The sequence below is a fragment of the Coenobita brevimanus genome, chromosome 53 (assembly GCF_032717465.1).
Source record: "Coenobita brevimanus isolate Jiangsu-jjx chromosome 53, ASM3271746v2, whole genome shotgun sequence".
NCBI lineage: Eukaryota > Metazoa > Arthropoda > Malacostraca > Decapoda > Coenobitidae > Coenobita > Coenobita brevimanus.
The window spans coordinates 25,680,865-25,701,777 of record NC_137006.1 but is presented as its reverse complement, the minus strand read 5'-3'; the positions used below and the strand labels follow the sequence as shown (position 1 = coordinate 25,701,777).

At 40.9% G+C, this 20,913-nt stretch overlaps 1 protein-coding gene across 1 annotated transcript in view; it reads right to left on the bottom strand.

Annotated features, from left to right (window-relative positions):
• Nucleotides 1-15,683, bottom strand: part of LOC145400775 (zinc finger BED domain-containing protein 5-like) — a 75,871-nt gene extending 60,188 nt beyond the window's left edge. The window contains exons 1-2 of the mRNA XM_080273212.1: nucleotides 14,934-15,683; nucleotides 14,051-14,764 (exon numbers count right to left, since the gene is read on the bottom strand). Coding sequence (XP_080129338.1) covers nucleotides 14,051-14,764; nucleotides 14,934-15,683 — 1,464 coding nt within the window. The remainder of the gene's footprint in view (nucleotides 1-14,050; nucleotides 14,765-14,933) is intronic.
• Between the last annotated feature and the right edge of the window lie 5,230 nt (nucleotides 15,684-20,913).

Sequence of the window (20,913 nt, the reverse complement as noted above, 5' to 3'; positions counted from 1 at the left end):
CATGTGGCCCAAAGTCATTTATTTCTTAGAATCTGGCGATGCCTTGACCTTACCTACTCTGCCAGTATCACTAGATGAGTTCATGCTAGATGATGATCTCTTGTACAGGAAAACACTGCTAACAGGCAAAGATATGCCCAATCGCGAAGTACGCCAACTTGTTGTCCCCACTGCCCTGATACCAAAGGTTCTTCATATTGTTCATAATACTCCTCAAGCTTCCCATCCAGGTAAAGACCGATGCTTGCGCCAAGCACGTCTCAAATACTATTGGCCAACCATGCGCCGCGATATCAATGCCCACTGTGACTCTTGCCTCTCCTGCCGCCGCCACAAAGGATCAACCGGCTTACCAGCACCTCTCTTACAATACCCAATCCCATCACGACCATGGGAAACTGTCTCACTCGATCTCTTAAAACTTCCTCTCACAGAATCTGGCGCTGAGTACTTGTTCGTAGCGGTCGACCACTTCTCCCGCTACTGTGTCCTCGTACCCCTCTCCGACAAGACCGCGAAGAGCGTTGCACGTGCCCTTGTAGATCACGTAATTTGCCCATTCAGTACCCCTCATACCATTCTTACTGACAACGGTACAGAATTCAACAATAGCCTTCTAGATGAGATCTGTCGCCACTTTCATATCAGTAAGTGCAATGTCGTGCCTAACCATCCGGCTTCCAATGGCCTTGTAGAACGCCACAACCGAAAAATCTTAGAGTGCCTCAGACATCTAGGCTCCCATAGTTCGTCCTGGGATGACTGGATTCCCCAAGTGGCATCCTCCATCAATAGTTCCATCAATGCATCCATTGCTGAATCTCCCTTCTTCGTCCTCTTTGGTTTTGACAAGGACCTCCCATACTCTCTCTTATCCTCAAAGCCAGAACCCATCTACAACATGGATGATTATGTTAAACTAAAATTGGCCAGCTTCCAGAAAATCCACCAGTATGTCCAATCCACTTTGGCTTCCTCTCAGGAGGACATGCTGCAGCGCCAACATAAGTCCGCCTTTCCTATCACTATCAATGTAGGCGATCTTGTCTTTGCTCATTCCCATATGCGTTCCCCTAAGTTGGATGACAAATTTACAGGGCCCTACCGCGTCCTCACTCAACAAGGCAACAAATTTCACCTCCAGGACCTGTCCACTAGGGACACCAGATGGGTACACGTCGATGACTTAAAGCAAGCACCCCGTGGCCTCGTGTTGGATGAGTCACTTCCACAACCTCCTGCCCCCTCTTCCCCTCCTCCCATCCCTCAGTCTACTTTGTCTCCACCTATCCCTCAGTCTCCTTCCTCTCCATCTCCACTTGCTTATTCATCAATCAATCAATATCGGTCCAAACTGCGCTCTGCCCATCTACCTCTTCACGACCTCCCCCATTAACTCTACCCTGATTTTCTAGGTACGATGTTAGCGATCTCCCTGCTGGCAGTGCTGACCCTCCTGGGGTCTGGGTCAGGTCAGGACGATGGTGGAGTACATCCCGGGGCCTTGGTCGGCTCAGGAGGCGAGGTCTCCTTGCGCTACGATCTTGCGCCCCTGGCCGACGTAGCCATTGCCCTACCTGCCTACGCGCACCAGCTCCACGGAATCAGAAACCATCTCACGGCCCTCATGGGGACACACAACCCGAATGAGTATCTCTATAACCTTTTCCTCCCACTCTCCTGGCAATTGCAATACATACATCACAGATTCACTGAAACCCAACTCAATGACATCACGTCCACTCTACACCATTTCACCGATATCTTACAACGCCACCTTTCCGATCTCAATGTTATCTCTCAGTTCTTCTACCTCAAAATGAACATGGATTATCTCCAACTGGCCTTTGACTCTCTCCTGTCTCAAGTCTCTTCCTTGATTCGTATCCTGGTCGATGCTATCAATGGACATGTCACTGCCGACTTAGTACCTGTCTCAGCTCTCCGTTCTGTCCTGGAATGGGCTCACTCCACCTTCGGTCTCTCCCCAGTCCTCCCTTACTCCTCCCTTGAATATTATTATTCTGTTCTCGAAGCCACTCTTCTCACTACATACGTCGTCGTCCATATTCCTCTCCGTTCTGCCATAACCTTTAACCTTTTCCACATCATTCCCTTCCCTTTCCGCCTCAACAACTCCTTGTTACAGGTATCTGTTCCTTCAGAATATTTCCTCCTCTCCCATGATCATCTCTCCGTTGCCTTCCTTTCTTCCACAGACCTCCAGCAATGTTCCTCCCTTACTCCGACCTCTCGTCTCTGTGCTGCCCACCTTTTCGCTATCTTCCCTAGCAGTGCTACACCCTGTGAGTCTGCTTTAGTTCGCAACCATTCCATCTACTCGGCCTGTTCTTTTGTCCCAGCTCCTGACCTCCCGGTCCACCATGCTCACCTCAACCATGTCCAGTATTTCTTCTTTGCTGTTCCCATCTCTGTCACAATCATGTGTCCTGGTTCTTCCATTCGCTCCGTCCCCGCTAGTGGTCTCTACAAAGCCCCTGACTATTGTACCGTCAAATCAGAGTCCGTCATCACTTACGCCACTCGCTATCACCAAGCTGTTCGTAAACACTCCTATGACATCTTTCAACCAATCGACATGCCTTCAACCCTACCATCTGCCAACATTACCATCACCTCCTCTCACTTGCGCATGCTCACCTTCCTCAATGACAGTGATTTCATTATGGATCAATTTTCTCTGGCCTTCAGCCGTTCATGGGTTCATCCGACAGTTGTGTTTCCCCCTGTGGTTATCGCTTTCATAGGTTTTCTACTCATCATCTGCGCAGTGCATTGTTGTGTCAGAAAAATGGAACGTCGACTCCATGAAATCAGAGTCGCTACAGGCATAGTACGCCCTACCCACGACGTAGAAACTCCCCGTACTTAGTGCCCTCGCATTCCGTGACTACCTTTGCCATCTAACCATTACCCAAACTGTGAACAGCACTCTGCCTACTAGAAAATGATGGTATTTCTTTCATGCATTACTCAGTATCCTACAGAAAATCCACAAAAAAAAAAAAAAAAAATGAAGGAAGAACAACACTAGAACTCTCATATCTGCTCCTTGTTTATCATGTATCAAACTATTATTGTGTACTTCCCATTATGTTTATATGTCCCTTCGGCCCTTACTGGATTTGTACCTATTATTCCTTGTATATCTTATATGTATATATCCTTCTAATTCCCTCCCCTCAACATGGCCATGTCTCCCCTACTGCCCCTGTATCATACTTATCCCTTGTACAAACCTCCCCGGTCCTGCCTTACTACTATAATCACCCGCCATTTAACTCCTGGTGTCAGGAGACACCATCTCAGCTACCCGGGGGAGTAGTGTACCCCCTCCACATTATGTCTACCCCCGATGTATATATGTTCCCCCCCAATGCATACATGCCCCCACTAAATTTGCTAGGTCAGCATGCTCTCCCACGCCTGAAGACGGCGTTATTGCATGAGTTGATAGCAGACATCCTAGCTGGGCAGACTGTTTTACTGTGAGCTTGTAATAAACTCCTTATCTAGCTGTTTGTACTCGGAGTTTCTATCATCAAAGTATTGCAAGTTACATGCGTGCGTGTGTGTGTTTGTGTGTGTGTGTGTGTGTGTGTGTGTGTGTGTGTGTGTGTGTGTGTTATGATTGTGCATCTGTTCCCATTATATCTCGTGAACGGCTTGAGCGATCAATATGATACTTTCAGGGTATCAAGATATGGCCAAAATCTTGGACGAGTTCGAAAAAGGGCATCCTTGGTCAAGGTCAAGGTACCAAAATGGCTGCCAAAGGTTAACTAGTTTTATCGGCTACTTTTAGCATCATTCTATCTCGTGAACGGCTTGAGCTATCAACATGAATCCATCAGGGTATCAAGATATGGCCAAAATCTCGGACAAGCTCGAAAATGGACATTAGGGGTCAAGGCCAAGGTCACCAAAATGGCTGTCAAGGGTCAACTACTATTAATATTGATTGGCTTTTTGTGAAACAAAGTGGCTAATTTCCTTAGAATTTTACGAATTTTCTTAATATTTGGTTTGTAAGTAGCTTGTTACTTGGCCAACAGCATATTCTGGCGGGCGATTAGCATTCGACTCCAGAATGCTTTTCTTTGAATATCACTGTTTTTTGTCTCTGAACACGAAATTGTCATAATGAACCATTCCAAACCATGAATTTCTGGTCTTGTGAATACGATACCTCTTAACAAATTTATCGTACACTTAGTTATCCTTAAATACTACGGTATACCACCACTTTAGTTTATTTCTAATTACTGCCACAGTCAAATAAAAATGCTTATTTCTATCACTTGTATTTACCGAGACACTTATAACTGGGGGTGGAGTGATAAGGCATTATTATGATTCGGGGTTGTTAGTGTATAGACTCCGTCACCATAGTAAATGATACATAGCTACCCAGTGAACTATCGCACTGGCAGCTCATATGTTCACGTACATATTAACGCACGTTTAGTCAGAATGGTGTATTTAGTGGATATTTTGGGGATTTCATGCAGTAAGATGTTGTTATTGTTGAAAACATAAATAATAAAGGAAGATAAGGTAGAACCACTGGAAAAAAAAAAAAATACAGTGGTGTTCCCGTGAGGAAGCTGTGTGACATACGGTATTGGTTCGTGAACTGCCTTTGATACAAAGAAGTAAAGTTAAAAGAAAAAAAATGATATTCCATGCAGACAATGGTTCGAAGAAGCCAATGAACATTAGAAAAATTATGAAAGATGGTAAGAATATTTAGAATGATTCAGTGATCATGTAATGGTTCCGACAGCATCGGATGAAGTGGACCAATCAGATAGCTTGATGATGAACAAAGCTCAGTTGGTCCATAAAGAACTTAAATTAGAACATTAGTTTGATAATGCTAAAGGATAGTTCGTCAGGGATGCATTGTCGAATTATTATCCGTGACCTCCATTGGTCCCTGATGAATAATTATATGTAAAATATGTGGAGTCAGTTAGTCCAGTTAAACGGTTCATCCGGGAAAACCCTGGAACCAAGGGTGCCGTAAAACTCGTGTTGTACTTTTTTTTGTTTCCTACTCTGGGCATAGGCTTCACAGCCTGCTAGCAAGGCCCAGTAGTCCTCCTTCATGCCATTCACCCCTACATGTCACCATTTCGGCGCTAACACCCACCGTCCATATTGAAAACATGCTTGGGATGTCTCATACAGGACTGGTGTAGTGGTATTAGCGAGGGTATTTTTACGACATGTCGGCAGGTCTTATGGTAGATCACTAAAGTCTAATTTAGTGAAATTCAAATTCTTAAACTGTTCCCTGCCTCAGCGGGGATTTGAACCTGGGTCCGGTAGGACTGCAGGCCACCTGTCTATCGATTGAGCCACCGCCTCCCACTAGGGTGTGTAATACTATATATATACAGTATCTATCTATCTATCTATCTAATATATATATATATATATATATATATATATATATATATATATATATATATATATATATATATCAGCCGTGGCTCAGTGGGTTAGAGCGCTCCGCTCTGACCGAAGGGTCGGAGGATCGAATCTACCCAAGGGTCATTGGTAGACATCAGGAAGGGCATCCGGTCATAAAATGCTACACGCTCCAATCCAAAGTCCTCTACCCAGAGGCAACGCCTTAGCCCTTCAGGGATACCTGGCGTAAAAAAACAAACACACACACACACAAATATATATATATATATATATATATATATATCACATGCTGGTGGGCGCGGGTTCGCCTCCCGTCAGGGTTGTAAAAACTTTGGGAAGCGTTCATCAAGCCACTGACCACTTTGGCTGACACAAGGGGTGCTGTGGTTGAACCAGTGTCGCATACTAATATGCTTGCACCCAGTCGGCTTAAGGCGGGCCGACTACACTTGGTTCACAGACTACACACACATCCAAAGCCACTACAACACTACAATTACACTTACAGTATAAGCACTTCTCACCCTACATACAGTCTCTCCCAGACAGCCTAAGCCACTGGGTAGAGATATATTGGCTGTATCGTCTCTGCTTCGGTAGGGATAGGCCGGTCCTGCAGTGGACCTCAACGACTGATGATATATATATATATATATATATATATATATATATATATATATATATAAACTGTCTATATATATATATATATCTATCTATCTATATATATATATATATATATATATATATAGATAGATAGATATAGATAGATATATATTGTTACGGAACAGAGAAATATAATGTACACTTTAAGTGAGAATACTAAGAGTCACTACTGTCCCGTAAAGTTCCAGGTTCAAAACAAAAGAGTTAGGTAAAATTACAAGTTAAAGTTTAATGCTCAAACTAACAACAAAACATTCAGGACTCATAAGGATAATGTAATGGCAAAAAACAGGTTAAATATATGGTTAACTGCAATAGCCTCTATTAACATGAAATTAGCAAGAGTAAATTTACCTAAATCAGCCCTGATAAAATGAAAATACACTGGGTAATGCTCAGTTAATGCAAGATAAATTATTACAGATACAAATTAGTATTAAAACTGGCTGACAAAATGAATCCTAAACAAATTACAAAAAAAACTCACTAGGCCTATAAATCAACAATTTATGCTATACAGTACAAGGAAAAAATGCAATAACAGTTATACTCAAATTACACAGCTGCTAGATGGTTGGAGACTTCCGGAGCACTCTCAACAATAACTGTACAGGGGAGGACAGAGATGTGAACAAAATGAGGAGTAGATCTAAGTGGCAATGATGCAGAGACTGAGCTCATTATATAGGGGCCGGCAGAGCTTGATACAACTTGTAAGAAGGACGCGCAAATGAAGCCTAGGGGACAAAGAGCTGACAATCCTGCTCTGAACAACAGAAAGGACAACCTACTCTACTATAACGGTAGAAGGGGGGGACTGAGGCAGAACACGCTCGTGCTCAAACATGCAGCATAATGTGCGTTAAAATTACACAAAGGATGATGAAATCATAGGCTATGTAACACCTCCCCACAAAGAAAAAGAAATTTACAAAGGAAATTTCTTATTACTCTAAATCTAAAACAATCTGTCTAAAGTCTAGATAAGCAATCTGCAATAACATTTTCTTTCCTAGTGTTACAAAACATGAGATCTCCCTAGCACGTTCAGTCATAGGTACTTGCCAGTATCCCTTTAACAAATCAAACTTACTTATGTACCTAGCCTTTCCGATCTTGTCTATGCAATCTTCCACGCGAGGGAGAGGGTAAGTGTCTGTTTTGGTTATCTGATTAACACGTCTGTAGTCGATGCAAAGCCGCTGTGACCCACCTGGCTTAGGGACTAGAGTGACGGGAGAACTCCACTCGCTCTGACAGGGCTCAATTATCTTGTGGTCCAACAGGTAGCCAAGCTCCTTCTGGATGAGAGGAACTTTCACTGGGTTCACACGGTAAGGAGGCAATTTAATTGGCTTTGCGTCTCCAACATCGACATCATGCATCAACACAATGGTTCTTCCTGGAGTGGCACGGAACACTTGCGGGTACTCCTGCAGTAATGCCGAAAACTCCTGCCTTTCCTCGGGAGGTAGATGAGAAAGCTTAGTCTGGAGATCATTCATGATATCAGGATTCTTCCCCAAACTATCACTCAGGCACATACTGCAGGGGAGAGCTTCACTTGCAGACTCGGGTGGAACAGCTACAGTGCAGACTGGATTATTTTCGTCCCGCCTGTGATATAACTTTAGCATGTTGATGTGACATAGTTGCTTGTTCTTTCTACGATCTGGTGTGGCGATGACATAGTTGACATCACTGAGTTTCTTCTCCACGAAATAAGGACCACTAAACTTGGCTTGAAGAGGTTGCCCATGAACTGGTAGCAGAATCAAAACCTGATCTCCTGGCTGAAAGTGGCGTAACCTGGACTTCTTATCATACCAAATCTTCATCTTCTCCTGAGCAGCTCCTAAATTCTCTCTCGCCAGCTGTAAAGCAGTGGACAGCTGTTCTTTGAACTTCATCACATACTCCAGCAGGTTGACGTCATCTTCCTCCGACAGCCAGCATTCCTTGAGTAGCTTAAGGGGTCCTCTTACTTCATGGCCAAACAGTAGTTCAAAAGGTGAGAAGCCCAGTGATTCATTTGGAGATTCTCTTGCAGCAAATACAACGAATGGAAGACCTTTATCCCAGTCTTTCTGATGTTCCAAACAGTATTTCTTGAGCATTGATTTGAGTGTTTGATGATATCTCTCCAACGCTCCTTGGGTCTGGGGATGGTAGGCTGAAGACGTGATCTGGGTGATGCCCAACTCTTTCAGAGATTGCTTGAAAACATTTGACATGAAATTACTTCCCCGGTCTGACTGTACCTCCTTGGGCAGACCAAACTTTGTGAAGAACCCTAGCATTTCCTTAACCACGTTCTTTGCTGAGATATTTCTAAGTGGAATGGCTTCAGGATAACGAGTAGCCATATCAATCAGGGTCAACACATAAGAAAATCCTGAAGAAGTCTTAGGAAGAGGGCCCACAATATCCACAACACACGGGTGAAAGGCGCCTCAAAAGGAGGAATGGGAACTAGAGGTGCAACCTTTTCGGTCTGATTACACTTCCCCACAACTTGACAGGTGTGACAAGACTTACAATACCAGGAAACATCCCTGAAGATACCTGGCCAGTAGAAGTATTTCAAAATGCGTGCCACAGTCTTCCTCACTCCAAGGTGTCCTGCCAAACTGGAATCATGAGCCACTCTAATGATATCCTGCCTACAAACACGAGGGATGACAACTTGATGTACAACCTCCCATTCACAGTCGGCTGATGCTGTTGGGGGTCTCCACTTCCTCATAAGTACTCCTGACTTTATATAATAACAAGTAGAAGCACCAGCTGACTCTTCCTCACTGCAAGCAGAGTTAGCTAGACCTTTCAACTCAGGGTCAGCAACCTGCAACTCAACCAACTCTTGACGAGACAAATTATCAACACTACGGGGTACTGCCTCATCTGGTGAGTGGTCCAAATTAGCAAGAAAAGTGTCAGCTAGGATAACATCATCATCATCATTATCCTCTAAATCACCAGTAACTTTAGACTTAGCCCTAGTGACAGCACATGCAGGGAACACATCAGGGACATCACAATCCTGGGACGCAGCCACTGGCTCACTAGACAACTGAGGAGCTGGACACACTTGACTTCCACCAATATCATTTCCAAGTAAGAAAGTTACACCTGACATTGGGAGTGTCTCAACCAACCCAACCATAACGGAACCATTAACAAAACCAGACTCTAAATTCACTCTGCACAGAGGGACAGAGAAGTAATTATTCCCTACACCTTGTAAGATTACAGTTTCATCAGAGGAATTAACATTAGAGCCTAGAACACTGGTCAGCATAAGGGATTGGCAAGCACCTGTATCACGATATATTTGAACGGATTTCCTGTCATTACTGTCCAGAGGACTGACAAAACCATCAGACAGGAAATTAGCACATGAACTCTTGAGAGTGTCACCCACGTTACTGCTCAAAAGAGGAGCTCCATCATGAGAATTTAAGTTACCCCTCAAAGCAGGTTCAGTTAACTCAGTTAAAGAATTCTGGGACCTCTCAAGAGTGGACACTAGACCAATTAACTGAATATTTAAAGACTCCTTTTTGTTCACATCACGCTGTCTCCTGAAACATCTCTCCGTAGTATGACCAAGCTTACTACAATAAGTACATTTACTTTTCTGAAATCTAGAGGTGGAGCTGGTATTTACTTCCTGAGAAACATCATCTTTATTCTCTTTCCTGTTACCTGTACTCTGAGTAGAGGCAACGTACTTACACTCAGCTTTCCTTTTTCCTCTAGAATATCTCTTGTGAGTGAGAACATATTCATCAGCTAAAAGTGCATCATCAGACAAATTATCTATTCTTTTCTCATCAAGATATAAGCTTACATCTTTATAAATACACCTCTTGAAGTCCTCCAGCAAAATCATCTGCTTAAATTTACCAAAATCAGAATCCACATTCTTAGAATTTAACCACTGCTCTAACAGATCTTCTTTGATTTTTGCATACTCAACATGGGATTGCTTATCTTGCTTGTAAGTTGTCCTAAATTTTACTCTATAAGCTTCAGGAACAAGCTCATAGGCCTTAAGAATCAAGCTCTTAACTACATCATAATTATCAGATTGATCCTGAGGCAAAGATGCATAAGTTACTTGAGCTTTACCGGTGAGAACAGTTTGAAGGAGTACTGGCCAATACTTTTTGGGCCAATTAAAACCTGTAGCTACCCTCTCAAACAACTGAAAATACTTTGTTAAATCAGATTCATTAAAAGGAGGGACAAGTTTAACATTTTTAGCCTCATCAAAATCATCAGAGCTAGATGATCCAGTTCCACCTTGTTTCATGCGATACTCATGGTCTGCCTGAATCCTAGCAAGTTCAACTTGTGCCTGAGCCTGTACCTGTGCCTCTTGAATACGAGCATTTGCCTGAAATTCAGCCTCCTTAACACATGCCTCCTTAGCCTGAGACTCAGCCTCCTTAGCACGTGCTTGAAATTCAGCTTCCTTCACACGAGCCTCCTGCAGGGCTAGCTGTAACTTAGCTATTTCAATCTGCGTTTGCTCATTTGGAGGAGTTACATTAAACAAGCTTTCATTAATCATGTCAACAATTTGATCTTTAGAATGATGAGAGCGAACAGCAATTCCCAATTGTTGAGCAACAAGCTTAAGTTCATTCTTTGTTCTGTTTTCTGCATCAGACACTGTTTGCACATTTGACAAAAAATCTTGGCTTCATCAAGTGTAGTAATAGTAGACATCATGAATAAGTAAAAGTCACAAAATATCGAGCAATATCCTTATGATAATATCCTGAATATCCTGATGAGAGGTCGCCAAATTTATGTTACGGAACAGAGAAAGATAATGTACACTTTAAGTGAGAATACTAAGAGTCACTACTGTCCCGTAAAGTTCCAGGTTCAAAACAAAAGAGTTAGGTAAAATTACAAGTTAAAGTTTAATGCTCAAACTAACAACAAAACATTCAGGACTCATAAGGATAATGTAATGGCAAAAAACAGGTTAAATATATGGTTAACTGCAATAGCCTCTATTAACATGAAATTAGCAAGAGTAAATTTACCTAAGTCAGCCCTGATAAAATGAAAATACACTGGGTAATGCTCAGTTAATGCAAGATAAATTATTACAGATACAAATTAGTATTAAAACTGGCTGACAAAATGAATCCTAAACAAATTACAAAAAAAACTCACTAGGCCTACAAATCAACAATTTATGCTATACAGTATAAGGAAAAAATGCAATAACAGTTATACTCAAATTACACAGCTGCTAGATGGTTGGAGACTTCCGGAGCACTCACAACAATAACTGTACAGGGGAGGACAGAGATGTGAACAAAATGAGGAGTAGATCTAAGTGGCAATGATGCAGAGACTGAGCTCATTATATAGGGGCCGGCAGAGCTTGATACAACTTGTAAGAAGGACGCGCAAATGAAGCCTAGGGGACAAAGAGCTGAAAATCCTGCTCTGAACAACAGAAAGGACGACTTACTCTACTATAACGGTAGAAGGGGGGGACTGAGGCAGAACACGCTCGTGCTCAAACATGCAGCATACTGTGCGTTAAAATTACACAAAGGATGATGAAATCATAGGCTATGTAACAATATATATACACACTCGAGGTGCAACTCAAAAGTTCCAGTAATTTGAACAGAGGGATCCAACCGTTTGCAGTTTTGCCTTTTGCCACTAGGAGGAGTCAGCAGCACCCCTTGTGCATCAGTGGGGCGTCGGCCGTGTCTGTGAGCGAACATGTTGTTGAGCTAAACTTACTATTGTAATGTGCTGTGTAGGTGGTATGGCAGTTTTGCAATGGCGGACCTTATGGAACAAAGAACCTACATCAAGTTCTGCTTCAAGATCAATAAGACAGCTGCAGAAACTCACTGGTTGCTTCAGCAAGCCTTTGGTGACGATGCCATGTCCCAAAGCAGAACATTTTTTGGTACATGTGGTTCCAGGAAGGACGACTGTCCGTCGAAGACGATGACCGTTCTGGATGACTGTCAATGCCAACAACACCAGAAAACGTTGGATATGTTCTTCAGGCTATCCTTGCAGATCGTAGACGAACTATCCATGATGTTTATGATATCGTTGGACTGTCGCACGGGAGCATGCAACGCATTTTGTCGGACGAGTTGAGCATGAGACGCATAATTGCAAAATTTGTGGCAAAATGAGTAGGAAGCACATAGCATTGCAATTTGCATGGAGCTCAAGAATCGGGTCAGAGATGATGCCACCTTCATCTCTAAGATCATAACTAGTGATGAATCATGGGTTTATGGTTATGACCCGGAGACAAAGCAGCGGTCATCACAATAGATGTCTCCCAATTTACCGCGGCCGAAAAAAGTGTGTCGAGTTCGCGGCAATGTCAAGTCGATGTTGATCGTTTTCTTCGATATCCAAGGGATTGTTCACAAGGAATTTGTCCCAACTGGTCAATCTGTCAGCGGAAAGTTTTACTGTGAAGTTTTGCAGCGTCTGAGGGAGAACATCCGCTGCAAACGTCCAGAACAGTGGAAGAACAAGGACTGGGCCCTGTATCATGACAACGCCCCCGCCCACACATTAATTGTTGTCTGGCAATTCCTGGCATCCACTAACACGGTAGTCATTTCCCACCCACCCGATTCGCCTGACCTTGTCCCCTGTGACTTTTTCCTTTTTCCGAAGCTGAAATTACGACTGAAAGGGCGTTCATCTGACTCGATTGAGGAGATCCAGACAGAATCGCAGGAGGTGCTCAAGACCATCAGGCCTGAAGCCTTCCAGGGATGCATGGACTCGTGGAAAAAACGCTGGGACCACTGTATACATAACCACGAGGACTACTTCGAAGGCGACAGTGAGAACAAGGAGGTAAGGTAACGTACTTTCCTGCATTATTCAAATTATATATATATATATATATATATATATATATATATATATATATACAGAGTACATTCGCCCATACAAATACATCATTCAGTCCTGTATCTCGCATCCTACATTCTCAGTTCTTTTATAAGTGTAATGAAATGGTTACGGTACGGTTAGAAAGATGGCTGACGGGTTTAAAATATATACTCAAAGCCAGGATTAGACCTTACCTGGATGAAAGAATTATATACATATTTGGTGTGGAAATGACAAATGTGTTAGTAATCTCTCTCTCTCTCTCTCTCTCTCTCTCTCTCTCTCTCTCTCTCTCTCTCAACCGCTCAAGAAAGGCGTCTATGACTTGGCAGCATTAAATGTTTAGAATATACACATTTCTGTCTAATCATTTATAATTTTTCCGAGGATTATTCTTAACCTTCACTTATTACCATAGATCAGGGGTTCCCAAGTTTTTCCTAGCACGACCCCATTCAGCACTTTCAACTGTTCAGTGCGACCCCAAGTTAATATATATATATATATATATATATATATATATATATATATATATATATATATATATATATATCCCGTGTCTATGTTTACTTCTACATTAACAGCACTATTGTGAATTTTTGGTCATATGATGGTATATATGTAAAGTATTTATATAAAGGAGAAACACAGTAAACATAATAAATTCTATTTACAAAACAAAAGGTAATCATAAATGAAATTCTCAAAATTGGCAATTACAAAGTGGTAATCCCATTTTAACACCACGTAACATGCTACTCAGTAATTACCTCTATTGCAAGTATCATACTGCACCTCATGGCTTTCTGATATTATGAGTAGCCTACTATTTGGGTTTTGGACTATTTGATCAATTTTCTGTATCTGGGGGTGTATGATGTCAGGCAACACATCATACAATTTTCCAAGTTGATGTTTGTCATACGGCTACGATAGTCATTTTTAATGAACACCATTGATGAGAATGCTGCCTCACAAACATAGGTGGTTCCAAGGCTCGATTTCTTACTGTTGAATGCTTATTTGCTAAATTAATCCAAAACTTTGCTATGTCCTTATACACATCAAAGTCCACTCTTGCTTCATTGTCAGCTTGTAATTCTGCCATTTCAAGTGCAATAGAACCACACTGCTTTGCATCAGTTTTGAATGGAAACTGCACAAAATCAAAAGACTCGGTTAGCAACTCTGGGAATCTAGCATTCATATTCCCCGTCAGATTCTGCAAATAATCCAGTAAATCCTGTTTCTCTTCTGCGAGATCTAGTGCTTCATTAAAATCAATATCCTTTGTAGCTGTAAATTCCAAGTAGTGATGGAAATGAGAGTACTTATCAGCTTCAGCTTCTTCTCGTAGTATCTGCAGCTTGCTGACAAAAGCCTTTATTGCACCCTGAAGGTCGAACACAAATTTCCCTTTCCCTTGAAGTTCTGTGTTGAGCTTATTGACGTGCTCAAAAACGTCAGTCAGAAGTGCAAGGCGAGCAAGAAAGTGTGGATCACAAAAATAACAAGCATTCTTGTGCCCATGATCTTGCAAGAATGTGGCCAGTTCACGGCGAAGAAGGAAAACTCTTTTCAAGGTTTTTCCTCTTGACAGCCACCTGACAGCAGTATGCATTAGCAGTGTGTTATGATTAGAATTTTCAGTGATGTACAACTGTTTGAACATGCGAGAATTCAGGTCCCTAGTCTTCACATAATTGACAGTGGAAATGACTACCTGCATCACATCAGAGAAGTTCGGAGACATGTCTTTTGAAGCCAAACTCTTGACGATGGATAATACAGTGGTTTATTTTAATGTGAGGATGTTTTCTTGATAGAATTCCAAGCACTCCAATATTCTTGCCCATCATTGATGGAGCACCATCCATGCTACATTCAATTACTTTACTCCAGTCCAGGTTATTTTCAGTGAAGAACTTATCTATAGCATTAAATATATCCTCACCTCTTGTTGTACTTTCGAGTGAAATGCAAGCAAGCAGTTCCTCAGTGACAGAGCTTTCCTTTAGAAATCTTCCGAAGATTAGAAGTTGCGGTTGTGCTGTAATATCATTTGACTCGTCCAGTGCCAGGGCTGTCCATGGGAAATTTCTGAAGTCTTCCAAACTTTGCTCTTTCAGGTCTGCTGCAATACCCTGGATGCGTCTTGTTATGGTATTATTGCTGAGAGAAGCCTCATCAACAGCTTCAAGGATCTTTTTAGCAAATGGTTCACCCTCAAATACTTCACAAAAGTTTTTTAAAGCAGGCTTTATGATAGTCTCACCCTCTGTGAAAGGTCGCTTTTGCTGAGCAATGAGGAAAGCTGTCTTATACGAAAACATTTCCATCTTTTCCTTCTGAGATAGTGCTCTGCATAAAATTGCCTGAGACTTGGTTAGATTTTCATAACGATGATGAAAAATTCTCTTGCGGGCCTCTTCTGAGGGAACAGCAATATTTGCGTGCGTTTCCATGTGTCTCTGTAGTTTATTAGGCTTCAGTGATTCCTCAGCAAGTTCTTTAGAACACATTACACATATACCTTTACCACTGACATCAGCAATTCCATACTTGTCAAGGAATGATGGATTAATAGAGCGTTTCCTTTTCTTGGCTGATGTTTCAGATGGTATCTTTAAAAACCTCTCCATAATGCCTGGAAGAAAATTGCACGTATTACTAAAAATATTTTGCTTAATGTTATTAATTAGCAATGCAAATAAAGTATCTTCAAAACAGTGACACAACATCATCACTTCTCTTTCCATTATAATACCTCCTTTGCTGCACAATATCATAGCATTGCACCATCTTACCACACTAAAATACCACATTAAATCACCAATTGTCTGCAGTATATATATATATATATACGTTCCACACAAGCCCCAGATTGCAACAGTACTAATGTATTCCTCTCAAGCTCAGAGCACAACTGGTCAATGACCAACTTCCAACTAACAGTACTTAACAGTACACTCATAAAAATATAGTTGCATCATAGTTTTGAGTTAGAAAAAGGCTAAGTTTTAAGAATATTAATAACACCTCGAAAATACTAAGTAATTTCAATGATTAAATTTTTTTTTGAATATTATTAATATTATTTCGTTTATTTAACACCATGTCTTGTACCCGCAGTTAAGAACCAGTACAATATACCATAAAAAAACACACTTCACTAGCAACACGAACCTGTCACTCCAAAGCCCAGAATACAACTGAGAGTCTGGGGCTGGGCGATCAGCGAAGCTACACTGCAACCGCGCCAGTCATATAACTGAACACGTATTATACGTGTATAACTGATGACATATGAAACACGTTAAGCCTCACCCATGTAGTTAGATATAAAAAACGAGCCATACACAGCACAAGCAACGCCAGACCTACACGTCTCACCACGCCACACCAGCGACAACCCGCTTAGCCCCAGTCGGCTGCCGCGCCAAACAATCAGGTGACACGCAGTCAGCTGACGCCATGTGCACACACACACACACACACACACACGCACCACGTCGCCCACTTGGCCCGCTCAGGACAGGACAGTTCGCCACACACACACACACACACACACACACACACACACACACACACACAAAGCGACACCACCGAACCACAAACCTGCAGGTAGAAGCTGGGTACTGGTATCAATTATGACTATTTAATTGCATAATTGTTTTTAGTTAGAAAACAGATAATAATGTAAAATAAATACCTTAAGTATAATACGGTACCTGTAATGGTAATCATACGGTAATAATTTCAACTATTCATGGCATGAAGCTTATGGCTTTGATTCTGTTTCGTACCCCCAGGCCTTGTGGGTACCTCAGCGACCCCACCGACCCCATGACCTGCTTGTGACCCCACATAATGAGCATTCCGACCCCACTTGGGGTCCCGACCCCTGGTTTGGGAACCCCTGCCATAGATGGAGATCTTTCTTGCCACCATTGCTTTTCTTAATCTTCACCGCTTACCACAGATGGAGATCTGTTGTATCCGTCATTATTATTTTTATTTTTCAATCTATTTATTGCCAGACACCTTAATTCCGAAAGGTGTGGCCATAAACAAATCGCCTCCATGTCGCCCTGTCCCTCGCTATTTCACTGTCCTCCACCCAGCTCACACCCCCTCTCTCTCATATTCCTCTCCACTCCATCCCTACATCTCATCCTGGGCCTCCCTTTTCCCTTTCCCCTCACCACCTCACTCTCATACTCTCTCCTCGTTAGTCTGTTGCTCTCCATCCTCTCCACATGGCCAAACCACCACAATGTATTACTCCTAACGCTTTCTATCGCATCCACATCAACACTACAGCTTTCACTACCTCATTTGCCAGTCTGTCTCTCCATGTACCTCCACATTTTCCTCTCAAGTAACTCATTTCCACTGCTCAAACTCTTGATTTGTGTCCTCCCAACAAAGTCCATCCTTCAACTCCATACTTTACAGTTGGTATCACAATATTATCATGCAAAGACTTCTACCTTCACGCTCACTTCCCTATTTTTCATCACTGCTATCAAAGAACAAGCATCCTTTCTTTCTTGTTGTACCCTTTCAAGCACTTCATTCTTCAAACTTCCATCGTTACTCATCACACTATCCAAGTACTTAAATGCAATCACATTTCCCATTTCCTCATCCTCCAACGTCACTGCACATTCAGTGACTTCATTTCTTTCGAAGTCCATAACTTTACTCTTCCTAACAATCGCCTTTAGATTCCGTTTCATACACACTCTCCCAAACTCATTCACTAAGCCTTGCAGTTCCCCTCCGTCTTCGCTTAACAATACAATATCATCTGGAAACAACAGTACCGGAAGTTTCCAAACTCTGCCCTCTCTCATTAGGGCCGCTCCAACATCCACTGCTCTACTTTGTATCTCTTTTTGCAACCCAGTCCACATACAGATTGACCAACCATGGAGACATGACACATTCCTGTTTCAATCCAACATTAAAAAAAAAAAAAAAATGCCAAGTTCATTATCCACAGGCTTAGCATCCTTAGAACCGTCATATACACTCTTCACAGCATTCAGCAACTTCCCATTTACTCCATATATTTTTAGTATTTTCTACATTCCTAATTTGTCCACTCTATTATGCTTTCCCCAAATCCTTGAAGGTCATGTACAACTTCTTTCCCTTCTCAAGAAACTTTTCCACTACAGACCTAAGGATGAATATCAGATCTACACAACCTCTTACCTTCCTCAAACATCCCTGATCGTCTTCAACTAAATCCTGTGTTATTTCCATAACTCAGTAGCATAAGTGTGGTTCAATATACTTTTCCAATTACACTAAGAAGACAAAATATGCCCCTATGATTACCACACATTTCTTTTACCCCTTTTCCCTTGAACAGTGGAAAAAATTATGCCTCACTTTCAATCCTCCGGGGCTCTACCTTCCTCCTAGGCCAATCAGCACATCGTCCATTACCTTTCTGCTACTATCTCTCTTTATGCTTCATCATTTCACCACACACTCCATCAATTCCTGGTCCTTTCCGCATTCTGACTTTCTTCATTTCTTCTACTACTTTCCATCCTACTGATCTCTTCCTCCCTTTCACCTCTCTCCTCCCAGCCATTCCCCAAACGATTATACTCACATTACTTTCATTCTCTGTGTTTAACAGTTCCTTAAAATGTTCTCTCCATCGTCTCATTTTTCCTCCCTTCTCCACTATCAATCTACCATTTTTATTTTTCACTCCCCTTCAAACTTCTTTATTTTTACAGTATTATTACTGTGATCATTATAATAATAATAATAATAATTATTATTATTATTATTATTATTGTTATTATTATTATTATTATTGTTGTTGTTATAATTATTGTTATTATTATTATTATCATTATTATTATTATTATTGTTGTTTTAATAATAATAATAATAATAATAATTATTATTATTATTATTATTATTATTATTATTATTATTCCTATTGCTATTATTCTTTATACGCCACTTTTCAACTCCGATTATCATCATATTTATTGAAGATGTACAGCACCATGACCCTATTAAACTGAGCCAGTTTCAGTGTCCTTTACCAACTTTTCAAAGTCACAGACGTTAAAATGTCTAAAAATCATGAATTTCAATCACAGTTTACTGCAAAACTTTTAAAGATATATGGACATGGAAGATCCCGTGATAAAACTGTTTTCCAAACATTTGTGTGAAAAATAAACTGAAGGATATTTATGTGGGACATTACGGTATTTCAGACTCCCCAGTTTCAACAGTTTTTAATTGTTCTTCAATACAGGAAAAGCGAAAACATAAATGATGCATTTATTGGCCATACAAGTTTTGTCTGGTCCTGGACCAGGTCTGTATACTTTTTTATGGCAGTTTGACCACCGGATTATTATATATATATATATATATATATATATATATATATATATATATATATATATATATATATATATATATATATATATATATATGTATGTATAGATATATATAGATATAAATATATAGACATAGATATAGATAGATATATATATATTTATATATATATATATATATATATATATATATATATATATATATATATATATATATAGAGAGAGAGAGAGAGAGAGAGAGAGAGAGAGAGAGAGAGAGAGAGAGAGAGACTATTCTCGTAGGTGGAGATTAGTAACTGTTTCTGACAGTTACAGTCGTCTAGTTACCAACCGCGACAGTGAAGCTGGTATTGTTTTCAATTTGTATGTGTGTGTCTGCTTCTGTGTGTCTGTCTGTTACCACGATAACTTCTCAACCACTCAAGATATCATCACAAAATTTTACAGGTGTGTAGTAGGGATGAAAATCTCCTACTAATTTGAAATTGGTGAAATTAGAGCAAGGTCAAGGTCGTATTCCTAGCAGCGCTAGATATGTATCGGCTCGCGGCTGGTGTGATTTCCTCCTTGCAGGGCCTCTAATTATTACTGATCACCTACTACCATAGGTGAAGTTCTTTGTATCCATCATCATCATCATTATTGTTAGTGAAGTGCTCTTTATGAGCGCGTGGCAAGGGAGCGAGTGATTGTGCATATGGTTATCATGATAATTTCATCTTGATGTAAACTTTAAACATTTCTGGTAAGGTAGTTGAACAATAACAGAAGAGTAACTGAACTAAAATATTTACCTTCTCACGATTTCCCTATCTCACTTTTTCTCACTGGATGTTCATACAGCAAGGCGCTGTAGCATTTATCACACGTGCAGTGTTCGGTTCTCTTCTCTTGACTTGTCGTGTCAAAGAACTGAGTCGGTAAATGCTTGGCTATTGATCGAAAGATAAAAGCCCAGAAATAGGGCGATTATCCTTGCTGATTTCACCCCTTAAGAACAGAAAAAACTTTCATGTAAAATTATGAGCGTGATATCTGTTATCTGATTGTTAGAAATCATGCAAGAAAGCACAGCGTCGCTAATTGAAATCATCTTAAATTCGATTTCATAGTGAAGCATGCCAATTGAAGCCCTCGGTACATTCCCCTGGAAAGCTGGGATTCCAAGGAGTTTTCTTTGGTCTCACGAGTAAAAATATTGTTAAGAACAAAATTTACTGAATGTTATCTACTACCTGTTGATAGACTCCCTTCTTTATCTCAAACAGTAGAAAAATTATTAGCCTCTGAAAGCCATCACTGTGGAGCCTTGTCGGGCAGGTTATTTTTCAGCTGAAGATAGAGTAAATATTGCTTCACTTGCTGCGCTCGCTGACTTCTAATTATTATTATTATTATTATTATTATTATTATTACTACTACTACTACTACTACTACTAGTACTACTACAACTACTACTACTACTATTACTACTACTACTACTACTACT